Source organism: Coenobita brevimanus, chromosome 87 (assembly GCF_032717465.1).
Source record: "Coenobita brevimanus isolate Jiangsu-jjx chromosome 87, ASM3271746v2, whole genome shotgun sequence".
NCBI classification, from domain to species: domain Eukaryota; kingdom Metazoa; phylum Arthropoda; class Malacostraca; order Decapoda; family Coenobitidae; genus Coenobita; species Coenobita brevimanus.
The window spans coordinates 10,557,067-10,583,750 of NC_137040.1; the positions used below are offsets into that span (position 1 = coordinate 10,557,067).

Genomic DNA, 26,684 nt, shown 5'->3' on the forward strand with positions numbered 1-26,684 from the left:
CAATCTTGCATTGGCACAAACACGCACACAATCGCCCATATTTGTATTCCAACTTTCAATCTTATCCACACAATCCTTGACCCAACTGATCCATACTCTCTTATGTTCTTCCATCTTTTACTCACAACAATAAACACTCCTTCTTTTGCCCTCTCATTCTCACCTACTCCTGCACATATACCCTATCCATACTCCCATTCTCTCTCCTCCCCATTTAGTTTCAGTTACTCCACATACAACCACTTTCACACCCTCAAGCACCTGGACAATCTTTCTCTCTTTCACCTCATCATTCGCACCCTTACATTCCACGTTGCAATCCATACCATGTCTAATGTCCGGTCCTTGGTCATCATCTTTTGATCAGTCCTTGTCCGAGGCTTCTTGTTCGTCTTTTAGTTAGTTGTTTTCCCGGAAGGGGCACTATCTATCTACTGCCAGATACCTTAATCCCGTAAGGGGTGGCCACAAACAAGCAACAAATCACCTCCATGTCGCTTTGTCCCCCGCCATTTCACTGCCCTACTCCCAGCTCACACCCCCCTCTCTCATATACTTCTCCACTCCATCACATCCTTGGCCTCCCCCTCCCTCTCCCCCCCTCCACCCCACTCACATACACTCTCCTCATTAGTCTCTCACTCTCCATATGACAAAACCACCTCAATGTGTTTCTCGTTACGCTTCCTATCACATCCACATCCACACCACAACGATCCTTCACTTCCTGATTTGTCTGTCTGTCTCTCCATGTAACTCCACATGCTCCTCTCAAATAACTCATTTATTTCCACAGCCCTCACTCTTGACTTCTGTCCCTCCAACAAGGTCAAAGCTTCACTTCCATACATTAGAGTTGGTATCACAATACTGTCATGTTGTAACTTTCTTCACTCGTGGAAGTTTAAACAGAAGAGTGAGCGGGCTGCAATGCGGAGGGACAGGGAAACAAAGGCTGTGATGTTGCAAGTTCTACTTTTATCTGCATTTTCGTAAGAAGTTTTATTTAATAATTCAATATAGGTATACAATAGCATGTGTAATTCCTTACAAAAATCATTAAAACACATTATTTAAATCAAATATCCACAGCCTAATAAATTATTAGCCTGTGGGTATTTGATTTAAATCCATCCATTCATCCATCCATCATCCAATCCTACATTGTCCCATGAGGAGCGTAGGAGCCCGGGGCTAGGCAGTTGGTCTCGACATTTAAGTTGAAAGTAAATTTAAGATGACAGTGAATTTAAAATATGTTTTAATGATTTTTGTAAGGAATTGCATATGCTACTCTTAATAAATAATGTAATTTTAATTTATTATTATTTACCTATAATAATAATTTTAAAAATATTTTAATACATTATCTCTGTTGATCCATTTTAAGAAATGCTACTACCCTCCGTCCCTCCCGCCTCCCCCAGAATCCTCGCAACCCACCCGAGCCTCCCCCATCCCTTGTCCAGACACACGGGAAGCTCCCAAGACCACGTGTTCCTTGGACTGCGCAGTGCGCAATCCACAGGACATGTGCACAAGGCAGGTGCGCAAGCGCAATATTGCGCATGGTCTCGTGGAGTGCGCAATGCGCAAGAGCAAATTTAGTTGTGCATGCGCAACTAAATTTGCATTTGTGCACCTGCCTTTTCATATGCAAAAGCACAATATGTCTCGTGCAGTGCGCAATGCACAAACGATATTCACCAGAGCGCAGCGGTGCCCAGTTGTGCTTTGCACAAGTGTTTGCATACCTGCCCAGCACTGTATATTATATACAGTATACATACAGTAATCCCTGTAAGACCCGGACACTCAAGTCCTGGACACCCCAAGTTCTGAACATTTTGGGTTCGGATCCTCAGACACCAAAAAAATAAAAGTAAAAATAAAAAATAAAAATAAAAAAGACGTTTTCAACCCTACTTTGACTTTGTCGCAGGGTGATGAGCAGCTGTGTTTGGGTGTATAGTTCTGCCGACGTCCAGTAGGGTGCCCCTGCATCATCCCCACTTCCCACCTACATACCGTCGTAGAGACATCACATATCGTTGCCTCACTTCAACACTGATATTAAATCACTTGCTAAGACATCCACCCACTAAATCCTTGTACAGGCTTCACTGCCATCACAGAAACAGCATTCAATGTGCAATGTTTGATAATCCCTGTCTATTAACCTTGTTATAAGCTTTCCTTGATCCTTAACTCCCATAAGTACCTTTCAGTTCCTCTCATAAATCTTCTCTTATTGTGGATTGAATTGCATTACAGTATTTGTTATTACTATGGATTTAACTTAAACAAAAACAAAAAAGAAAAAAGTAGAAACAGGGGATATACTGAAGACTTACTCTCTACCTTTGAGTGTAAGAAAATAAGAAACGCACCTGTGTGGCTTCCATGGCTTCTCTAACTCCAGCAACAGCATGAACTTTGTGCGCTAGTTGATAATTAGAGCGGTCAAACCCTTCCACTGCCTCCCGAGCCTCACGCACCTGCATGCGCAGGGACTGGCCAAGTACCTCCCACTCTTGTCCTGTATATGGGGAAAGAAAAAAAAAAAAACATCATTGTCATAACCCCAACCTCTATTCCTACCCAATGGTGGGATAAGACAGGGTTCTGAAAGCAAACAAACAGAGAGAGAGAGAGAGATAGAGAGAGAGAGAGAGAGAGAGAGAGAGATAGAGAGAGAGAGAGAGAGATTTTCACACACTAGCATCCATCTCAGTGAGAAAGGAAACTAGCAGCAGGGACATGTTCTTCAGCTCACTCCTGTGACGAAGTCACGGGCTGATGCACTGGGCCAATGTCTGTGAGTCTAAAGTCCCATCCACACCATGGGACATGCAGCATGCTGTGCTGGGCATCATGTTGCCCAACTCATGAAGCTGAGGCCGGTGTTGTCCACACTAATACAATGGGTTGCGCGCATCAATTACTGTTGAGCTGCGAGAGGATGATAATGATTATCAACACTGCAGCAGTTCAAGAGACTGTGAGGTGGAGGATTGTGGCAGTATGTTGTGCCAAAAAAGAAAACGAATGAGAAGAAGAAGATATGGTGCAAACAGTACCTGCTCTCAATGGAAGCCAGACGCCTACTGACGGCATCGCAGCACGCGCTATCACCAAGGAATGCCCCTCGGCCAGATTTGCCAGAGGCATGTAGCATGGAAACCCAACTTGGGCAACATGGCGTGCAACAGAGCGCGCTGCATGACGCCTAGTGTGAACGGAGCTCAGACTTAACCCAGCTCAGCGGCACAATAACGATGTTTCTTAAATGCGTTAAAATTGCAAGAGTGTGAAATATCATTTGGCAGCAAAAAAAAAAAAAACACTATAACCTAGTGTGCTATACCCACAGAATCACTGCAGTAACACGAAGAAAAAAAGGGGGGGGGGGATCGTAAGGAGGACATGGCTGAGATTATGAATGAAAAATTCCAGAGAGATTTTGTAAGGGAAGAGGATTTTTCAGAGATCTGAAATAAATCAGAATAGGACAAAAAGGATAAATTTGATATACCTTGAACTTAAGGAACTGCTGGAGCTAATGATAAACAGGGATGTCATGCAGTCTGATAATATATTTGGTTGGGTAGAGAATGCGCTGATCAATTTAGTTAAATCAATAAACTTATTAACAGAGATAGGGAAATAACAGAGGAATTAGTTGGAGAAGAACAGGGAGGCTTTAGGAAGGGAAGAGGTTGTGTTGATCAGATATTCATTCTTAGATCTTCAGTGGAAAAGTCTCAAGAGAAGGGAAAGAAGTTGTATGCAGCCTTCATGGAATTGGAGAAAGCATATGACAGGGTGGACAGACAAGGATTGTGGAAAGTATTAACCCCCCCCATCCCAACGTTTTCTGGGCAGTGGAACACCCCAGTCCCGAAATTTTTGGACTTTTTTTTTTTTTTGGCTCAAACATCCGCTTTTGGTGTGAAACATCGAAAATTCATAGAGAAATCGCTCACCTGAGGTTTAAAATACTCGATCCAGGTAGGAGTACCTCCTTACCTTACAGGGTTTTCTATCAGGCTGGCTGCAAAGAAAACGAGTTCTATGGGAGGATAACTACTCCACACCACTCATAAACGGTATTTATTTATTTATTTGGTACGAATTTACATGTAGCACGAGAGTATATTGGCTTTCAAACGGTAATATAGGCATTATAAGCATTGTTTCACTCACTAACTCATCAACATTCCTGACCTTTTTTTGCCACATTACCTGATTATCATTTCTGACTGTTTCTTCCTCTAATGTTTGTCCTCCACATTGTCATCGATTGGGGAATCACTCTGGCCCTGAATTTCGTACCGTGGCATGACATGGCTTACTAGCCAGGTCACTGATAACAGGTGAATTGCTGAGAAAAGGGCATGCAAGGGGGGGGGGAGGTCATGCTGGGTAAGGCATTGTTCCTGCCTGGCATCTTGTAGAGGAAGGTGTCCCGTGTATACGTGCCAAAAATCACTTGCGAAAATTGAAAATTGCGCAAATTAGGGACCTTGCAATGTTGCCGCGTTAATTTACGTCTCCGGGATATGAGTGCACATCATGTGAGGATGTGAATTCACGTCTCCGGGACAGGGCGGGTTAAGAATATATGGAGTAGATGGGAAGTTGTTGAATTCTGTGAAGAGTATGTATGATGGTACTAAGGCTGCAGTGCATGTGGATGGTGAACTGAGTGAATTTTTCTCTTTGAAGGTTGGGTTGAAACAGGGATGTGTCATGTCTCCATGGTTGTTCAATCTGTACATGGATGGGGTAATAAAAGAGATACAAGGTAGGGCAGTGGATGCTGGAGTGGCCATGGTGAGAGAGGGTAGTGTTTGTAAACTCCCTGTACTGTTGTTTGCAGTTGATACTGTGTTGTTAAGTGAAGACGAAGGGGAGCTGCAAGGCTTGGTGGATGAATTTGGGAAAGTGTGTAAGAAACGGAATCTAAAGGTGAATGTAGGGAAGAGTAAAGTGATGGTCTTTGAGAGAGGTGAAGTGAGTGAATGTACACTTAAGTTGGATGGTGAGGAAATGGAAAATGTGAGTACATTTAAGTACTTGGGGAGTGTGATGAGTAAGGATGAACGTTTGGAGGGTAAAGTGCTTGAAAGGGTACAACAAGGAAGAAAGGTTGCTGGTTCCTTGAATGCAGTGATAAGAAACAGGGAAGTGAGCATGGAAGTGAAAAAGTTACTACATGACAGTATTGTAATACCAACTCTAATGTATGGATGTGAAGCTTGGACATTGTTGGAGGGACATAAGTCAAGAGTGAGCGCAGTGGAAATGAGTTATTTAAGAGGAGCCTGTGGAGTCACATGGACAGACAGGCTGACAAATGAGGATATAGAGGAGCGTTGTGGTGTGGATGTGGATGTGATAGGAAGCGTTGAGGAACATACTGAGGTGGTTTCGCCATATGGAGAGGATGGAGGGTGAGAGACTGACGAGGAAAGTGTATGTAAGTGAGGTGGTGGGGGGGAGATGGAGGGGGAGGCCGAGGATGAGTTGGAGGGATAGGGTGGAGAGTTATATGAGAGAGGGGGGTGTGAGTTGGGAGCAGGGCAGCGAAATGGTGGGGGACAGGGCAACGTGGAGGCGATTTGTTTGTGGCCACCCCGTACGGGATCAAGGCTTCTGGCAATAGATAGATAGATAGAATATACACCCTCTGCAAAAACCCTTGATCCTATCACCCCTCTGAGACCTATGAAAAACACATTTAATGTAGGCTTAACTCCAACCATCTCCCGAGTTAATCTGGTTGTTAATGTACATCTGACAACACCCTGGACACTCCCAGACTCACTGATGCATGAAACTCATCAGTGCTCATAGAGCTCTTGTCACGGGATGATGTATGCTGTTGATGTTCTTGCTGTACAAATTCTCAGTTTCTTCCCTACATCTTCCTAGCGTTATATTTTCGCCTGACATATTCCAAGATGGCTGGAAAGTACTTGAGTGATGTAGAAAAGTAAAAAATATTAACTCTGATAGGCAAAATCGTAACTTTAAAGTGACATTTTCACCTATCAGAGTTATGTCATGTTTTTCTTCCTAAATATAGGACAGTATCAAGGTTTTTTGCAGTGACTGTATGAAATAATAAAGGGTTCTTTAAAAGAGGAAGATCTGCCAATTGATAATACAGTTCTTTAAAAGAGGGAGATCTGACAATTGATAATACAGTAGTCCCTCCATATTCGAGGGGGTTAGGGAACACAGACCGCCGCGAATGTCAAATTTCCGCGAATGTTTGGTGCACCCTCCTGTAAATGCCTCTACAGCCACAAATCACCCCCTGTGAGCAAGTGTGCACATCCTGTACCTAATAAACCATATCCGCAACCTGAAAGCAGCACAAACTATAAAAAATAGATGATGCCTTGCCCACACATGAGTGTTGGCAAGTCATCAGCTACATATATACCCTAACTTCTTGCAATCACACCTACTAAATTCAGTCTTGGCCCCACATATGGGCAATCTGCGAATCTTTGAAGCCCACAAAAGTTGATTCCACGAATGTGGAGGGCCTACTGTATTCGTAGTAAACTGATAATGACAATGGTAAGACCTAGATTAGAATATGCTGCAGTTGTGTGGCCTTTTAAAAAGAAAAAGACATACAGTGGTTACTAAGACACAGTACCTAACTTCAGAAAACTGCAGTATGAGAAGAGGTTACAAAGGTTGAAAGTACCTACGTTCCACAAGAGAAGGGAAAGAGGGCACATTATAATGTTGTGTAGGTGTATACATGGCACTGAAAAAGATTAATGGAGATGATTATGTTACAGGGTTGGGTCCAAGTACAGACTACTGTACTTAAGTCCAATTCCAAGTACCAGGAAATTTTTTAAGTACAAGTACAGTCTTTTCCAATTTACTCAAGTCCAAGTCCAAGTACATGTCATTGTACTTAAGTACAAGTACTTTATACCATACAAAAGTGCTACTGTTTCGAAGAAGGAAATTAAATGATCGTTAAATTCTAAAGGTTAAGTTATTAAGGTAGAAAGTAGCGTATTAGAATATAAGTATACTTTATTAATCAAACCATTTCTTCTATGACAGAATATTAAGTCTACTTAATAATACCTTTATAAAGTCCAACAGAATATATATATTTTTGTTAAATATAATGTACCTGATTGTACTTGAAAGTACAGTACTTGGTATTTTTTCAAGTACTTAGGGTCTAAGTACAAGTTCAACCAAAATTTTAAACTCCAAGTACATGTACAAGTACAGTACATGAAAAACTGTACTTAAGTCCAAGTACCGTACAAGTACTGTACTTGGACCCAACCCTGTTATATTATATGGGATGGTGGCAGAAAAAGAGGACATAATTATAAACTTAAGCTGCCAGGGTGTTGGGTGGCGTAAGAAAATACAGTCTTCCCAACAGAAGTATAGTAAACTCCCAATTATCCGGCATTATAGAGCTGAAGGCTTGCTGGATACTGTCGAAATGTCGGATTATGGGAAAGTCTCCCATAGGAGCACCTTACCCCCCAACCCTATAACACTTATCCCGTCTTACTCCTAAAAAACGTTTTAAAATGTCAAAAACAGGTAACAAACATTTCTAATAATAAAATACTGTAATGTACTGTCAAGTACATTAAGTATAACCCCAATCTTTTTGTGTATTTCCTTCTCTATTTTCTTTTTTTGTGATTATGGCTGGATGTTTGATGACAACAACTATCTCATACCAGATTATAATTCACTTTTAGCCAGAACTAAGAGTCCATCATGCTGGATAATGTCAAATATTTTATGCTTACTGCTGGATACCATTTTAATTCAGCCACTGGCTACGTCATATAATGTCATACACCAGATAATGCTGCACTGGATAATCGGCAGTTTACTGTACTGCTAAATTTAATCAAGTAGTTGAAAGTGCAGTAAGTGCTAAGAATATCCATACTTTCAATGAAAAGTTGGACTGCTGTAATGCTGGAGACAGAAAAATACAAATATACTCAAATCCTGTAAAATACTGTACACATAGGTGAATACATGCACCACACACACAAAACACATTACACACATAAACACATCATACACATAGAAAGCACATCCACCCACCCACACACACATGCATGCACACATACATCGATGCATGGGTGTGTGTGTGTGTGTGTGTGTATTTACCTATTTACCTATTTGTAGTATACAGGAATTGAGCGATGCTTGTGTTGTCCTGTCTCCATATCCACATTTATCTAGTTTACTTTCACACACATGACTGTTTTTCTCCTGCACCACCTTTCTGTCTAAGTCGTTCCAAATACTTATGTATTTACAAAATATACCTAATTGAGATACACACGAAATATGCTATGCTTGTGGGTTCCCATCGCTGTTTCTCAGTAAGTCAAATTTAGCTTTAAACTCATTTAAGTTTTTAGACTGGACGATCTCTTTGTCCAGGCTATTCCATAAATCTATACTTCTGTAAGGAAAGCTATATCTCTTGATATCCTTCAAGCAGCTTGACTTTTTCAATTTCATTCCGTGTCCTCTTGTTGCTCCTTATTCCATAAAAACAGATCTTCTCAGTCAATTTTATCTACTCCCACCATGGTCCTGAACACTGCAATCATGTCTCCCCTCTTTCTCCTTTCCTCTAAGGAAGGCAAATCCAGCTTTTCCAGCCTCTCTCTGTATGACAGATCTGCCAGACTGGGGACCATTTTGGTTGCTGTTCTTTGTATTCTCTCAATCTTGTTTATATCTTTCTTTTTGTGTGGGGACCACACTACCGCTGCATATTCTAACCTCGGGCGGATCATGGCCACTATCTATTTTTTCATCATCTCCTCATCCATATAATGAAATGCTACTCTTATATTAGTTAGGAGTTTATAAGTCTCTCCAACTATCTTAATAATGTGCTTTTCAGGTGACAAACTATCTTGGACCAGCACTCCTAAGTCTTTCTCTTCTCTCATTTTAGTGATTAATTCATTACCCAACAAATAATTCATTGATAGCCTCCTGGTACTTTTACCCATTTCCAATATTTTACATTTCCTTACATTAAATTTCATTTCCCACTTCCGGCTCCAATCATGTATCCTATCCAGATCCTCCTGCAGCATTTTACAATCCTCCTCAACCTCTACCTTCCTCAAGATCTTTACATCATCAGCAAACAGACTTGCATAACTGTTCACTCTATCTACCATGTCATTTACGTAAATCAGGAACATTACTGGCGCCAACACAGAGCCTTGGGGGACTCCACTTGTTACTTCCCTCCATCCAGACATCCTATCCTTTATTACTGTCCTCATTTGTCTGTCTCTCAAAAAGTCTCTCATCCATTCCAGGAGTTTCCCCTTCAGTCCTCCTATATATTCTAGTTTCCACATTAGTCTCTTATGAGGTACAGTACCTTGTCAAAGACCTTCTCTAAGTCTAAATACACACAATCCACCCAATCATCTCTCTCCTGTACCACGTCAATCACTCTTGAGTAAAAGCTCAACAAGTTAGAAACACATGACCTTCCACTTCTGAATCCAAACTGACATTCGGCCAAAAGAATCATCTCTTTTAGATATTTTATCCATCTGTCCTTCAGGATTCTCTCGCACAATTTTGCGACCATGCTGGTTAGAGACACTGGTCTATAATTCAGGGGTTCTTCCCTGTTTCCTCCCTTATAAATTGGTACCACATTTGCCCTCTTCCATTCTTGTGGCACTTTCCCCTCTGCCAGAGAACACATGATTAAACCCCGAATTTTATCTGCCAGTTGTTCTCTGCATTCCTTCAGCACCCAATCAGAATTTCCATCAGGTCCTGGGGCTTTCCTTACATCTTGAGTTTCCAATAATTTGTACACTTCCTGTACCTCCACTTTTATATCTTTTATCACCGGTACATTTCTAGTCACTCCCTCCCCTTCCACAAACTCTTTTTCATTAGTGAAAACTGATTGGAAACATTTGTTCATTATTTCAGCTTGCATTGCTGCATCTTTATAGACCTCTCCTTCTACTTTCAATCTAGTGACTCCTTCCCTTTGTTTCAATTTGCCATTAACAAATCTATAAAACAGTTTGGGTTCACCCTTGCATTTGTCTATTATACCTTTTTCAAAATTCCTTTCTTCTTCTCTACGTATTCTTGTGTAATCATTTCTAGTTCTTTTATATTCTTCCTTTGTTCTGGTGTTGCCCCTCTTTCTCCAGTTGTTCCACGCCTTATCTCTTTCTTTTTTTGCTATCATACACCTTCTATTAAACCACTCATTTTTCCTGTTTTCTTTCCCTCTTACTCTTGGTACAAATTTTTCCACTCCCGAATTGTAGAGGTTTAGAAAGATATCCCACTTCCTCTGTATCTCTCTTGTTTCTCTGAATTTTCTCCAATCCGCATTTTCAAAAAAGTTTCTCAGTCCTGTGAAATTAGCTTTCCCAGAGTTGTATCTTCCCTGTCTATGAAGCTTCTCTCTTGGCTCGACATTTCCTATTATCATCTGGAACTCAATGACCACATGATCACTTTTTCCTATAGGACAGAAATATTTCAATGATTCTATTACATCGGGTTCTTTGGTAAACAGTAAATCTAACCTTGCTGGTGTGTCCTCACCTCGGAACCGTGTCTCTTCTCTGACCCACTGCGTCATCACATTATTCATTATTATATTTAATAATATAGTGCCCCACGAATCCTCGCTGCCTCCTGAGTCCCATTCCTCCCAGTTCTTTTTTTTTTTTTTTTTTTTTTTTTTTTTTTATGTGTCCGACTCTGGGCATAGGCTTCACAGCCTGCTATCAAGGCCCAGCAGTCCTCCTACACACCATACACCTCTACATGTCACCACTTCGCCGCTAACACCCACCGTCCATATTGAATACATGCTAGGGCTGTCTCATACAGGACTGGTGTACTGGTATTAGCGGGGGTATTTTTACGACATGTCGGCGGGTCTTCTGGTAGATCAGTAAAGCCTGATTTAATGAAATTCAAATCCTTAAACTGTTCCCTGCCCCAGCCGGGATTTGAACCTGGGTCCGTTAGGACCGCACGCCACCTCTCTACCGGTTGAGCCACCGCCTCCCCTCTTTACAGTTAAAGTCACCCACCAAAATTATATTATTGATTTTCTCAATTATTTTTTGTAAATAGCTAGCCATATCTGACAACATCTCATGGTATTCGTCATCATTCCATGCTCTCGTCTTAGGGGGAACATACACTACCGCCATATCTCTCTTAACTTTCCCTCCAGTTTCTAATTTCATATATATCACTTCAGCCCTGCCTTCTCCCTTTTCCACGGTATCTACATTTATGTTGTTCTTCACTGCTATCATCACTCCTCCTCCCGTTTTTTCTTTTCGGTCTCTTCTCCACAGATTGTATTTACCATCTCCCAAATGAACATGAATATCCTCTCTTAATTTGGTCACTACAAAGCACATGACATCAGGTTCATATTCTCTCAAGAAATCATTAATTTCAATCCTTGTCGATATGAAACCATCAATATTAGTGTATATCACCTTTAAATTATTTTTCATGTTTTTTATACCCTCTTCTCTCCGTCAGTACCACTTCCTCAATTTCTAATCTTTCACAGCTATCCCCCTTAGTTTCCTTTGCTTCTATTTCCTTATATACCACTTCCTTACTTTCATATCCAATACTCTCCAAAAAAAAAGTATTACATTCTTCCTCTGTCCTCCTATCATTTTTTTCCTTTACTTCTTCCTTCAATGATTTTGAAACTTCCCTTTCTTCTTCATTTAAATCTTTTCTTATAATATTTTCCATTCCAGCCTCTTTGCTTAATTTCCAGGTCATTTTGAGTATATCATTCACTAAACTTTCTGATGTCAACTTGACTATCATTGGTCTTGTTTCCCTTTTCTTATAAGGCCCTATCCTCCTTACTTCCTCAATTTCTTTTACCCACTTGTCTCCTTCGGGGTCAATTTTGCCTAATATACCTCTCACCAGGTTCGTGTCTCTCTCGAGTCTCACGAATCTAACCTTTCCTTCCTCCTCTCTGTTTCCAAATATTACCATGCATCTGTTCCTTTCTACAGTTTCCCTCAGTATTTTCTCTTTTTTCTTCAGTATTTTCACTACATTTTCTTCCATCTTTTCTTCTTCATTTCCCTTTCTTCCTGGATGATATCTCTTAAGCTGACCACTTCTTTCTGTTCTTCTTCTACGTGTGACCACTTTGCCTTATGTTCTTCTAATACACTACTCACCTTCTCTGTTTTATTAGTACTCTCTTCTAGTTTCCTCCTCAATTCAACATTTTCACGCTTCAAATTTCTGATTTCTTCATTTGCCGTCTCGCTGGACTGGATCAGAGTCTGTATAGTAATTTCCGTATTCTCTGACACGTCCTTTAACACTAAATTCTCCACTTTCTTTTCAAGATCACTAATCCTCATTATCAGTGTTTTAACCAGATCCATGATATTAGTATTTCTATCAAATCCTCGAAATTCGAGTCCCTCAATGTTTACATTTTCGGCCATGCTGGATGTTGGTTACTGTAGCAAAAACAGCTGTTACCGAAAATACTACAAAACATTCATGTATATTCTTCCCAATAAATCTTTACATTTTTGGTAGTCTATATTATTCATTCATTCATTCATTGCCAGACGCCATGTATCCCAGACGGGGTGGCCAAGGGCTTAGAGTTAATTGTTTTACAGGGAGGGGCACTAATCCTCCACCAACCCCACTTGACGTAGGGATACCAACAGCATCTGGTGTTCCCAGGCGGTCACCCATCCAAGTACTAACCAGACCCAACGTTGCTTAACTTCGCTGATCGAACGGGAAGCGGTGTACTCAACGAGGTCTATATTAACTTACAATATTTTAAACTTAAAACAAAACCATAGGAGACAGGATAAACATAATTCCTGGAAACTACTTAAGGTATGCAGCCTGGACCTGGGAGCTGTTGAGAGACACATCCGTCCGTTGTGGCTGTGTGTGTGTTCTTACCTAATTGTATCTTTACAGGAATGAGTCAAGCTCGTACTGTCCCGTGTCTTAGACCATATTTATCGTACATATCCTTAAATTTGTGAATTGTTTTGGCACACACTATTTCATTCGGTAGTGCATTCCATTGATCAATTGCTCTGTTTGGGAAACTGAATTTCCTTACGTCTTTATCACCTCTCTTCTTATGCAGTTTTTTGCAGTGTCCTCTTGCTGATGCTTCTCCATATGTTAAGTAATCATTTATGTCTATTTTCTCCTTTCCTGATATGCACTTATATAGCATTATCATGTCACCTCTTTTCCTTCTCTCCTGTAGTGTTGGTAGATTCAGTTTATTTAGTCTTTCTTAGTAGCTTAGGTCCCTTAAGCTTGGTATCCATCTTGTAGCGGCCCTTTGAACTTTTTCAATCTTGTCTATATGCTTTTTGAGATGAGGACTCCAGACTATTGATGCATATTCCAGGGTTGGTCTAATGAATGATGTTATTATCCTTCTTAGCATGTCTTCATTTATGTATGTGAATGCTATTCTCATATTTGCAAGTAGTGTATACATGTTCCGTACCTTCTCGCTGATGTGGTCAGCCGGAGATAGTCTGTTATTGATAATCACACCTAGGTCTTTCTCTCTTTCTGATGTGTATAGGGTTTTATTTCCTAACTTATAATCCCAATCAGGTCTTTTTCCACTTTTACCAAACTTGATTACATGACACTTGTCCACACTGAATTCCATCTGCCATGTATTACTCCATTCATGAAGTTTATTTAATTCTTCTTGTACCTCCCTACAAGAGTCTGTGCTAGTAATTCTCCTTTGTATTTTTGCATCATCTGCAAACATATTCAGATAGCTCTCATTTCCAGTGTTACTGTTTATATCATTTATGTACACTAGAAACATGATTGGTGCCAGCACCGAACCCTGTGGTACTCCACTAGTCACTTCTTTCCATGATGAGTAGTTTCCTCTTAGTACTGTCCTCATTTCTCTTTTTATGAGAAAGTCTTGCATCCAACAAAACAGTTTGCCTCGAATTCCTCCTTGATGGTACAGCTTCCATAAAAGTTTTTGGTGTGGTACTGTGTCAAAAGCTTTCTTGAAATCTAAATAGATACTGTCCACCCATCCTTCCCTTTCCTGTATTGTGTTTGTTACTCTGTCATAGTAGCTCAACAGATTAGTAACACATGATTTTCCTTTTCTGAAACCAAACTGTCTTTCTGTTATCATACTGTGTTCTTCTAGATGATTTACCCAAGCTTTTCTTATTAGCTTTTCTAATACCTTGCTTACAACACTGGACAGTGATACTGGTCAGTAGTTGAGAGGATTTTGTCTATTTCCTTTCCTGAATAAGGGGACTATATTTGCTTTTTTCCAAATATCAGGTAGTTTCCCTTGACTCAAGGATTTCTTGAAAATTAAAAATAATGGTTTACTTAACTCCTTTGCACATTCTCGTAACACCCAACATGAAATTTCATCAGGACCACTTGCTTTTCCTCTGTCTAATCTACTTAACTCCTCCTGTATTACTTTTTCTGCTATTTGTATATCTGGTAGTATGTGTGGACATGCGTGTTCCACATAGTCCCTCTCAAAATTTTTTTCTTCTGTAAAAAGTAACTGGAAATTCTTATTTAGTGCTTCACAAATATCTTTCTCTTGTGTATAAGTGATTCCCTCGTCCGTAATGGATTGTATTATATCTTTTACTTTGGTTTTGCTTCTAATATAGCTGTAAAACAGCTTTGGTTGATCACTACTTTTATTTATTGTATCCTCCTCAAACTGTTTTTGGACTTCCCTCCTTATTCTTGTATAGTCGTTTCTTGCCTGTTTGTAATTATTATACGCCCTTTCACTATTGTGTCTTCTGTATCTATTCCACAACAAATCTCTTCTTTCTTTTGATTTTTTACATTCTGTATTGAACCATTTCTGTATTTTCTTATCTGCTTCTTTGTGCTGTGGGATGTACTTCTGGACTCCTATTTCATAAAATTCATAAAATTTTTTATATACAGCATTTAAATCTTGTCCTCTAAGCTCATTTTCCCAATCAACTTCTAAGAAATACTTCTTTAGGTCTTGATAATTTCCCTTTTTATAGTTTAGGCTCTTTATGTAACTGTCATTGCTGTTTACTATGTCATATGCTATCCTGAAGTTATAATTTAGTACTGCATGATCGCTTTTGCCGAGTGGAGGGTGATATATTAAACTGTCAATGTCATTTTCTTGCCTAGTAAATATTAGATCTAGCACTGAAGGTACATCAAGTCCTCTTTTTCTAGTGGTTTCCCTCACATGTTGCGTTAAGAAAAACTCTTGTACGAGATCCAGGAGCTTTTGGTCCCAACAGCTTTCTTGGCTATTTATATCTAGAGTATTCCAATTTATATTTGTATTGAAGTCCCCAGTTAGTATAATTCTTTCCGATTTCTCTTCCATTTTATGTAGCAAGGATCTTATACTCTGAATTGTACTCTCTGCCAGGTCCTCATATTCGTCTCTTTCCCATGTGTTTGATCTGGGTGGCATATACAAATTGGCTACAATTACTTTACCTTCAGATGTGTCGATCTCTACTGCAATCAGTTCTACTTGTGATGGTATATCTAGGTTTATTCCTTGACTTTTAGATTTTTCTTAGTTAATATTATAATTCCTCCTCCTTTTTTTAAATTTCTGTCTCTTCTCCATATATTGTATTCCTCTAAGTTTAGTATGTCATTGGATATCCTTGGTGTTAATTTTGTCTCAGTTAGGCATATTATTTGTGGTTCATTTTCTCTGACATAATCATTTATCTCTAGTAATTTAGATACCATTCCATCCACATTTGAGTACATCAACTTTATCATCTTGTTTATATACTTGTCATGACATTCTACTAACTTCCTCCTTTTTCTTCCATCCTGTTTGTGTACCACTTTCGTACCTGCAATCCTATTACTTTGTAAAAAAATGTCTTCTTCTCCTCTTCTGATCTTCCCTCATTTTTTGTTTTTGCTTCCTCCCTTTTCTCTTTCAGTAATTCCAGTTCCTCTTATGTTAGGCATCTTTTTATCCATACATTTTTGAACTCCTCTTTTTCCATAAGATTCTTTGCATTTTTTAGTATCTCTTCCACAGTGTTTACACTCTGGAAAGTCACCTTTAGAGATCTGGTCTTGCTTTTCTCGTATTTCCCTAACCTTTTGTGTTCCTCTATGTCTTTACTACAGATTTCCTCTGATACTTCTTTCAGTAAGCTCATTACATTTGCCATCTCCTTTTTGTCTCTAGTGATCTTGTTTTTAATTTCTTCCTCTTCTATACCAGTGATTCCTATTGATTTATTTATTTCTACTGAATCTCTAACTAACTTTGGATTGTTTTGGATTATTCTTTTCACTTCCTTTTTAATGCTTTTTTCCTCCACCCTTGTTTCAGTCTTTCTTTACTTTCACCATTTCAGCATACGTGGTTTCTACATCATTTTTGTAGCTTTGCACAGCTTCATTCACCTGTGTTATCTTCTTCTCAATATCACTGCTCTGGTCCATAAGACTGCTTGCTTGTCTAATTGTCTCTGTGTCATTTTTTAACTCTTCCATAACACTCTCGTGATTGACTACTGTACTTCCCATTTCACTCACTTTCTACCTAAGCGTATTCAATTCCACTGTTAGTTCACTGATGGTTGTGTCTTTCTTATTGGCCTCCCTTCCTAGTTTTTCTATCTCTTGCTTTTGCAAGTGCATTTGCTTCTTTATTTCATCCATTTCATTTTTGAAAGCCATTTCTAGTTTGTGTACACGTTCAACCAGTCTATTGTGAGTCTCCACTTCAACCAGTTCTTGGTAGAAATCATCATTTTGTTTTTTACTTTTATCCCTTTTCTTTTCCAAATTTGTTTTACTGAAGTATGTATCCATTTTGTAATACTAAATGAAGAGTATGTACTTACACTTTCCGCGTGTTGCTGTAGTATAAACAAACCCAGCTGACTCAACGCATCGTAGTTCTTTGTTGTTTGAACCAGTCTTATTTAAACTTATTGTTTCTTTACCTTTTAATAATGAAAAATCATTTAGTCTAATCTGGTACAGAGCTTGACTCATTCAAAGATACTAATTTAGGTAATTGCCACTGTTTTGGTACGGAGCGCCGATGTCCGACGTCTGCATTTGATGACTCCCTGACTGTGTGTGTGTGTGTGTGTGTGTGTGTGTGTGTGTGTGTGTATTTACCTATTTGTAGTATACAGGAATTGAGCAATGCTCGTGTTGTCCTGTCTCCATATCCACATTTATCAAGTCTGCCTTTACACACATGAATGTTTTCCTCATGCACCACCTCCTTGTCTAAGTCGGTCCAAATACTTAAGTATTTACCTAATATACCTAATTGTGATATACACGAAATGTCCTATGCTCGTGGGTTTCCGTCGCTGTTTCTCAATAAGTCAAATTTAGCTTTAAACTCGTTTAAGTTTTTAGACTGGGCGATCTCTTTGTCCAGGCTATTCCATAAGTCTATACTTCTGTAAGGAAAGCTATATCTCTTGATATCCTTCAAGCAGCTTGACTTTTTCAATTTCATTCCGTGTCCTCTTGTTGCTCTCTTATCCAATACAAACAGATCTTCTTTGTCAATTTTATCTACTCCCACCATGGTCCTGAACACTGTAATCATGTCTCCCCTCTTTCTCCTTTTCTCTAAGGAAGGCAAATCCAGCTTTTCCAGCCTCTGTCTGTATGACAGGTCTGCCAGACTGGGGACCATCTTGGTAGCTGTTCTTTGTATTCTCTCAATCTTGTTTATATCTTTCTTTTTGTGTGGGGACCACACTTCTGCTGCATATTCTAACCTGGGGCAGATCATGGCCACTATCAATTTTTTCATCATCTCATCCATATAATGAAATGCTACTCTTATGTTAGTCAAGAGTTTATAAGTCTCTCCAACTATCTTGTTAATGTGCTTTTCTGGTGACAAACAATCTTGGACCAGCACTCCCAAATCTTTCTCTTCTCTCCTTTTTGAGATTAATTCATTACCCAACAAATAATTCAGTGATGGCCTTCTGGTACTTTTACCCATTTCCAATATTTTACATTTCTTTACATTAAATTTCATTTCCCACGTCCGGCTCCAATCGTGCATCCTATCGAAATCCTCCTAAAGTATTTTACAATCCTCCTCAACCTCTACCTTCCTCAAGATCTTTACATCATCAGCAAACAGACTTGCATAACTATTCACTCCATCTACCATATCATTTACGTAAATCAGGAACATTACTGGCGCCAACAACGAGCCTTGAGGGACTCCACTTGTTACTTCCCTCCATCCAGACATCCTATCCTTTATTACTGTCCTCATTTGTCTGTTTCTCAAAAAGTCTCTCATCCATTCCAGAAGTTTCCCCTTCAATCCTCCTATATATTCTATTTTCCACATTACACTCAACCCTCGGCTATCATTCCCCATTGGTCCCGCCATGGCTGCGCTATACCCGAAATCGTGATAGGCGAATTTAAGAACTTATGGTAATAATTCTTATTGGTGCCATGACCTCAATATTTACCCCTAAGATACCTTTTTTGTACCACATCTTAATATATAATAGTCTAAAAATGAGCATGTTTTATGATGTGATCACAATTCTTATAAATACCCCTCACAACTGATTCACTGATTTTATGTTTCTTCCCCACACTTCGCTTGGTCTCACCATTCTCTATAAGTTTCACATTTCCAGTTTATCTGCATAACATAGGTTCTTCCTCCTCTTTATTTCCCTGCCAGGTGCCGCAGCATTATGTTGGGTGATGGTAGGGGGACGGAGAGGGGGTACATTGGCAATGGTCATATCATAAAAAAGGTTATTGTTCTCGCTATCACTGTTCACGGTCTGAGGGCGCGCACTTGAATGGTTTGGAGGGCAGGAGACTCAGTCAGGCGGCCAATCAGTGCTCGGCTGGCGCTGATGTCACACGACCAATCACGGAGTGAAGCTTTTGTTGGCTGGGTGGAGCACTGGAGCCTGGCCTTTTTGAAATTTTCGAACATTTGCGGTGCGGGATAGCAGGCATTTAGTGCGTGATCAAGGTATTTGGGTAGTTTTTTATATAGGCGTGATAGCGAGATACGCTATAGCGCAACCCGTGATAGCCGAGTGTTGAGTGTAGTCTCTTATGAGGTACAGTACCTTGTCAAAGGCCTTCTCTAAGTCTAAGTACACACAATCCACCCAACCATCTCACTCCTGTACCACGTCACTCGCTCTTGAGTAAAAACTCAACAAGTTAGAAACACATGACCTTCCACTTCTGAATCCAAACTGACATTCAGCCAAAATATTCAACTCTTCCAGATATTTTATCCATCTGTCTTTCAGGATTCTCTCACACAATTTTGTGACCATGCTGGTTAGCGACACTGGTCTATAATTCAGGGGTTCTTCCCTGTTTCCTCCCTTGTAAATTGGTACCACATTTGCCCTCTTCCATTCTTGTGGCACTTTCCCCTCTTCCAGTAAGCATACGATTAAACTGTGGATTTTATCCGCCAGTTGTTCTCTGCATTCCTTCAGTACCCAATTAGAAATTCCATCAGGTCCTGGGGCTTTCCTTACATCTTGAGTTTCCAGTAATTTATACACTTCCTTACCTCCACTTTTATATCTTTCATCACCAGAACATTTCTAATCACTCCCTCCCCTTCCACAAGCTCCTTTTCTTTAGTGAAAACTGACTGGAAACGTTTCTTCATTATTTCTGCCTGCATTGACACATCCTTAAACATCTCTCCTTCTACTTTCAGTTTGGTGATTCCTTCCTTTTGTTTCAGTTTGCCATTAACAAATCTATAAAACAGTTTGGGTTCATCCTTGCATTTGTCTATTATATCTTTTTCAAAATTCCTTTCTTCTTCTCTACCTATTCTTGTGTATTCATTTCTTGTTCTTTTATATTCTTCCTTTGTTCTGTTGTTACCTCTCTTTCTCCAATTGTTCCATGCCTTATCTCTCTCTATTTTTGCTATCATACACCTTCTATTAAACCACTCATTTTTCCTGTTTTCTTTCCCTCTTACTCTTGGTACAAATTTTTCCACTCCCAAATTATAGAGGTCTAGCAAGATATCCCACTTCCTCTGTATCTCTCTTGTTTCTCTGAATTTTCTCCAATCCGCATTTCCAAAAAAGTTTCTCAATCCTGTAAAATTTGCTTTCCCTAAGTTGTATCTTCCCTGTCTATGAAGCTCGTCTCTTGGCTTGACGTTCTCTATTAACATCTGGAACTTAATGACCACATGATCACTTTTTCCTAAAGGACAGAGATATTTCAATGATTCTATTACATCGGGTTCTTTGCTGAACAGTAAATCTAACCTTGCTGGTGTGTCCTCACCTCGAAACCGTGTCTCTTCTTTGACCCATTGCATCTTCACATTATTCATTATTATATTTAATAACATAGTGCCCCACGAATCCTCGCCACCTCCCGAGTACAATTCCTCCCAGTTCACCTCTTTACAGTTAAAGACACCCACTAAAATTATATTATTGCTTTTCTCAATTATTTTTTGCAAATAGCTAACCATATCTGACAACATCTCATGGTATTCGTCATCCTTCCATGCTTTCATCTTTGGGGGAACATACACTACCGCCATATCTCTATTAGCATTCTCTCCAGTTTCTAATTTCATATATATCACTTCAGCCCTGCCTTCTCCCATTTCCACAGTATCTACATTTATGTTGTTCTTCACTGCTATCATCACTCCTCCTCCCGTTTTTTCTTTTCTGTCTTTTCTCCACAGTTTGTATTTACCATCCCCCAAATGAACATCAATATCTTCTCTTAACTTGGTCTCTACAAAGCACATGACATCAGGTTCATGTTCTCTCAAGAAATCGTTAATTTCAATCCTTGTCGATATGAAACCATCAACATTAGTATATATCACCTTCAAATTATTTTTGACGTTTTTAATACCCTCTTCTCTCCTACTCTCTGTCCGTACTACTTCCTCAACTTCTGATCTTTCACAGCCATCCCCCTTAGTTTCCTTCGCTTCTACTTCCTTAAATACCACTTCCTTACTTTCATATCCATTACTCTCCAAAAAAAAGTATTACATTCTTCCTCTGTCCTCTTATCATTTTTTTCCTTTACTTCTTCCTTTAATGATTTTAAAACTTCTCTTTCTTCTTCATTCAGATCTTTTCTTATTATAATATTTTCAATTCCCGCCTCTTTGCTTAATTTCCAGGTCACTTTAAGTATCTCATTTATTACACTTTCTGATGTAAACTTGACTCTCACTGGTCTTGTTTCGCCTTTCTTATAAGGCCCTATCCTCCTTACTTCCTCAATTTCTTTTACCCACTTGTCTCCTTCGGGGTCAATCTTGCCTAATATTCCTCTCCCAGGTTCGTGTCTCTCTCGAGTCTTACGAACCTAACCTTTTCTTCCTCTTCCCTGTTTCCAAATACTACCACACATCTGTTCCTTTCTACAGTTTCTCTCACTATTTTCTCTTTTTTCTTGAGTATTTTCACTACATTTTCTTCCATTTTTTTCTTGTTCATTTCCCTTTCTTCCTGGATGATCTCTCTCTAGCTGACCACATCTTTCTGTTCTTCATCTACGTGAGCCCACTTTGCCTTATGTTCTTATACTACACTACTCACCTTCTCCGTTTTATTAGTACTCTCCTCTAATTTCCTCCTCAATTCGACATTTTCACGCTTCATATTTCTAATCTCTTCATTCGCTATTTCATTGGACTGGATCAAACTCTGTATGGTAGTATCCGTATTTTCAGACACATCCTTTATCACTAGATTCTTTACTTTCTTTTCAAGTTCACTAATCCTCATAATTAATGTTTTAACCAGGTCCATGACATTGGTATTTGTATCAAATCCTTGAAATTCGAGTAACTCATTGTTTACATTTTCGGCCATGTTTGATGTTGGTTAACGTACCAAAACAGCTGTTACCGAAAGAAAAACTAGAAACATTCATGTATACTCTAGATAATAAATCTTTACATTTTTGGTAGTCTATTCACTTTCATTATTTTAAATTTAAGACAAGACCTTAGGAGACAGGACAGACAAAATTCCTGAAACTACTTAAGGTTAGCAGCGATGACTGGGACGTCTGCTCTCTCCGGCTGTTCGTTCGTTCGTTTGTGTGTGTGTGTGTGTATTTACCTATTTGTAGTATACAGGAATTGAGCAATGCTCGTGTTGTCCTGTCTCCATATCCACATTTATCAAGTCTACCTTTACACACATGAATGTTTTTCTCATGCACCACCTCTTTGTCTAAGTCGTTCCAAATATTTAAGTATTTACCTAATATATCTAATTGTGATATACACGGAATGTACTATGCTCGTGGGTTTCCATCGCTGTTTCTCAATTAGTCAAATTTGGCTTTAAACTCGTTTAAGTTTTTAGACTGGACAATCTCTTTGTCCAGGCTATTCCATAAGTCTATACAGTACTTCTGTAAGGAAAGCTATATTTCTTGATATCCTTCAAGCAGCTTGACTTTTTCAATTTCATTCCGTGTCCTCTTGTTGCTCTCTTATCCCATATAAACAGATCTTCTTTGTCAATTTTATCTACTCTCACCATGGTCTTGAACACTGCAATCATGTCTCCCCTCTTTCTCCTTTCCTCTAACGAAGGCAAATCCAGTTTTTCCAGCCTCTCTCTCTATGACAGGTCTGTCAGACTGGGGACCATCTTGGTTGCTGTTCTTTGTATTCTCTCAATCTTGTTTATATCTTTCTTTTTGTGTGGGGACCACACTACCACTGCATATTCTAACCTGGGGCGGATCATTGCCACTATCAATTTTTTCATCATCTCCTCATCCATATAATGAAATGCTGCTCTTATGTTAGTCAAGAGTTTATAAGTCTCTCCAACTATCTTGTTAATGTGCTTTTCTGGTGACAAACTATCTTGGACCAGCACTCCCAAATCTTTCTCTGCTCTCCTTTTTGTGATTAATTCATTACCCAATAAATAATTCAGTGATGGCCTCCTGGTACTTTTACCCATTTCCAATATTTTACATTTCTTTACATTAAATTTCATTTCCCATGTCCGGCTCCAATTGTATATCCTATCCAAATCCTCCTGCAGTACTTTACAATCCTCCTCAACCTCTATCTTTCTCAAGATCTTTACATCATCAGCAAACAGACTTGTATAACTGTTCATTCCATCTACCATATCATTTATGTAAATCAGGAACATTACTGGCGCCAACACCAAGCCTTGAGGGACTCCACTTGTTACTTCCCTCCATCCAGACATCCTATCCTTTATTACTGTCCTCATTTGTCTGTCTCTCAAAAAGTCTCTCATCCATTCCAGGAGTTTCCCCTTCAGTCCTCCTATATATTCTAGTTTCCACATTAGTCTTTTATGAGGTACCTTGTCAAAGGCCTTCTCTAAGTCTAATTACCCATAATCCACCCAACCATCTCTCTCCTGTACCACGTCAATCGCTCTCGAGTAAAAGCTCAAAAGTTAGAAACACATGACCTTCCACTTCTGAATCCAAACTGACATTCAGCCAAAATATTCATCTCTTCCATATCTATAAAACAGTTTGGGTTCATCCTTGCATTTGTCTATTATACCTTTTTCAAAATTCCTTTCTTCTTCTCTACCTAATCTTGTGTATTCATTTCTTGTTCTTTTATATTCTTCCTTTGTTCTATTGTTACCTCTCTTCCTCTAATTCTTCCACGCCTTATCTCTCTCTTTTTTTTGCTATCATACACCTTCTATTAAACCACTCATTTTTCCTGTTTTCTTTCCCTCTTACTCTTGGTACAAATTTTTCCACTCCCAAATTATAGAGGTCTAAAAAGATATCCCACTTCTTCTGTATCTCTCGTTTCTCTGAATTTTCTCCAATCCGCATTTCCAAAAAAGTTTCTCAATCCTGTAAAATTTGCTTTTCCAAAGTTGTATCTTCCCTGTCTATGAAGCTCGTCTCTTGGCTCGACGTTCCCTATTAACATCTGGAACTCAATGACCACATGATCACTTTTTCCTAAAGGACAGAGATATTTCAATGATTCTATTACATCGGGTTCTTTGCTGAACAGTAAATCTAACCTTGCTGATGTGTCCTCACCTCGAAACCGTGTCTCTTCTTTGACCCATTGCGTCATCACTTTATTCATTATTATCCCCTCCTGTGGCGGGGGGGACACAACCTGGCCGCACTATGGGGTGGTACTACTACTCTGCGGCCAGGTTGTGTTAGGAAGAATACTGCCACCGTATTCCCTGCGTGTCGTAAAAGGCGACTAAAAGGGGCGGGGTGAGGGGACTAGGGACCCCCTCCTCTGTTTTTTAGTTCCTAAAAAGAGACAGGCCAGAGAAAGGGATGGGGGATGGAGTTATCCCCGTACCCTGAAGATTGGGTCCATGAATGTGCGTGGATGTAGTACAATTGAGGCCAAAAGGGAGGAGATTGGGAGAATGTTTGTGAAGAGAAAGTTGGATGTGTTAGCTTTGAGTGAAACGAAGATGAAAGGGAAGGGGGAATCTATGTTTGGAAGTGTGAATGGAAGATTGTCAGGTGTTGACAGAGGAAGGGCAAGAGAAGGTGTGGCCTTGTTAGTGAGTCCGGAAGTACAGCAATGTGTGATTGAATGGAAGGAGGTGTCATCGAGACTGATGTGGGTGAAAGCGAAATTTGAACGTGAGTTGTGGGTGTTTGTGAGTACATATGGGCCTGGTAGTGAAAGGGATGAACAAGAGAGGGAGTCTTTCTGGAATGATGTTGATGAGTGTCTGCAGAGTTTTGGAGCGAATGTGAATGTGGTAATGATGGGAGATGTGAATGCTAGAGTGGGAAATGTAGCAGTTGAAGGCGTAGTTGGTATGCATGGTGTGCCTGGAAGAAATGAAAATGGGGAACGAATGATAGCGATGTGTGTTGAGCGAGAGATGGTGATTGGGAATACGCTGTTTGAGAAGAAAGATATTTATAAGTATACATGGGTGAGACAGGAGGGTGGAAGGGTTGTTGATAGAGCCTTGATGGACTATGTGGTTGTGTCTAGGAATGTAATAGGAAGATTGTTGGATGTGAGAGTTCTGAGAGGGGAGGGTGGAGGTATGTCTGACCACTACCTGGTGGAGGGAAAGTTAAGAGTAGGTAAGAGATGGGTGAGAGCTAGGAGGGTTAGGTGTGGCAGGGAGGTTTTGAAAGTGAGCGAGTTGGATAAAAGAGAGAAAAAGATAGAGTATCAGGAGAAATTGAAAGATGAGTGGAACGCAGTGAAAGATCGGGAAAATGGCAGCGTGGAGGAGGAATGGCAGTTGTTTAAGAGTGCTGTGGTGGGGCATGCAGAAGAGGTGTGTGGTGTGAGACGTGAGGGTGGTGGTGTAAGAAAAGGAAGTGAATGGTGGTGCGAGGAAGTAAGTATGGCTGTGGCTGAGAAGAGACGTGCATATGAAGTGTGGCTGGAGAGGAAGGATGAGATGTCCTATGAAAGGTATAAGGAAAAGAGGAATAGAGCGAGAAGGGCTGTGCGTGATGCTAAAGTGGCAGCAGATGAGAGGTGGGGTATGCGGCTGACAGAGAATTTTCAACAGAATAAGAAAATGTTTTGGAAGGAGGTGAAAAGGGTGCGAAAGGGAGAGTGTGGGAAGGAAGAACGAATAAAAGCAGAGGATGGAAGGATGTTAATTGAGATGGATGCAGTAAGGAAGAGATGGGCAGAGTATTTTGAAAGGTTGTTAAATGTAGAGGAAGAAAGGGTGGCTGAGATTGTGGTGAATGGAAGGGTGCAAGGAATAAATGTGTTGGGAGAGCTGAATGATTCTTTGATCACGAAGGAGGAAGTGGAGAAGGCAGTAAAGGAGATGAAAACAGGGAAAGCTGCAGGTATGGATGGGTGTGCTGTGGAATGCCTGAAGGGTGGTGGAGTGACTATTGTTGACTGGTTAGTAAGATTGTTGAATGTGTGCTTCGAGAAAGGTATGGTGCCAATTGACTGGGCAAGTGCTTGTGTGGTCCTGTTGTATAAAGGCAAGGGTGATAAGTATGAATGTACTAGCTTCAGGGGTATAAGTCTGTTAAGTGTTGTAGGTAAGGTGTATGGTAGAGTGTTAATTATGAGAGTTAGAGAGGGTACAGAGGGAATGATTAGTGATGAGCAGTGTGGCTTTAGGAGAGGGAGGGGATGCGTTGATCAGGTGTTTGCTGTGAGACAAGTGTGTGAAAAGTATTTAGCGAAAGGCAAGGATGTATTTTGGGCATTTATGGATTTAGAGAAAGCGTATGATAGAATTGATAGGGAGGCTTTGTGGACTGTTTTAAGATTGTATGGACTTGATGGTAGGTTACTAAAAGGGGTGAAAAGTTTTTATGTAAATAGTAGAGCGTGTGTAAGAGTGGGAAATGCTGTGAGTGATTGGTTTCCCGTGAGAGTGGGGCTGCGACAGGGATGTGTGATGTCGCCTTGGTTGTTTAATATTTACATGGATGGTGTTGTAAGGGAGGTGAATGCAAGAGTTTTAGGTGGTCTGAGTCTGGTAAATGTTGATGGAGGAGAGTGGAATCTGAAGCAGCTGCTGTTTGCAGATGAT

General features: G+C 39.9%; 1 protein-coding gene and 1 pseudogene across 1 annotated transcript in view; both read right to left on the bottom strand.

The window, feature by feature from the left end:
• Tmem214 (Transmembrane protein 214) overlaps positions 1-26,684 on the bottom strand; it is a 358,745-nt gene that overhangs the window by 148,504 nt on the left and 183,557 nt on the right. The window contains exon 9 of the mRNA XM_080281050.1: positions 2,391-2,539. Coding sequence (XP_080137176.1) covers positions 2,391-2,539 — 149 coding nt within the window. The remainder of the gene's footprint in view (positions 1-2,390; positions 2,540-26,684) is intronic.
• Positions 12,778-12,898, bottom strand: LOC145411085 (5S ribosomal RNA; annotated as a pseudogene).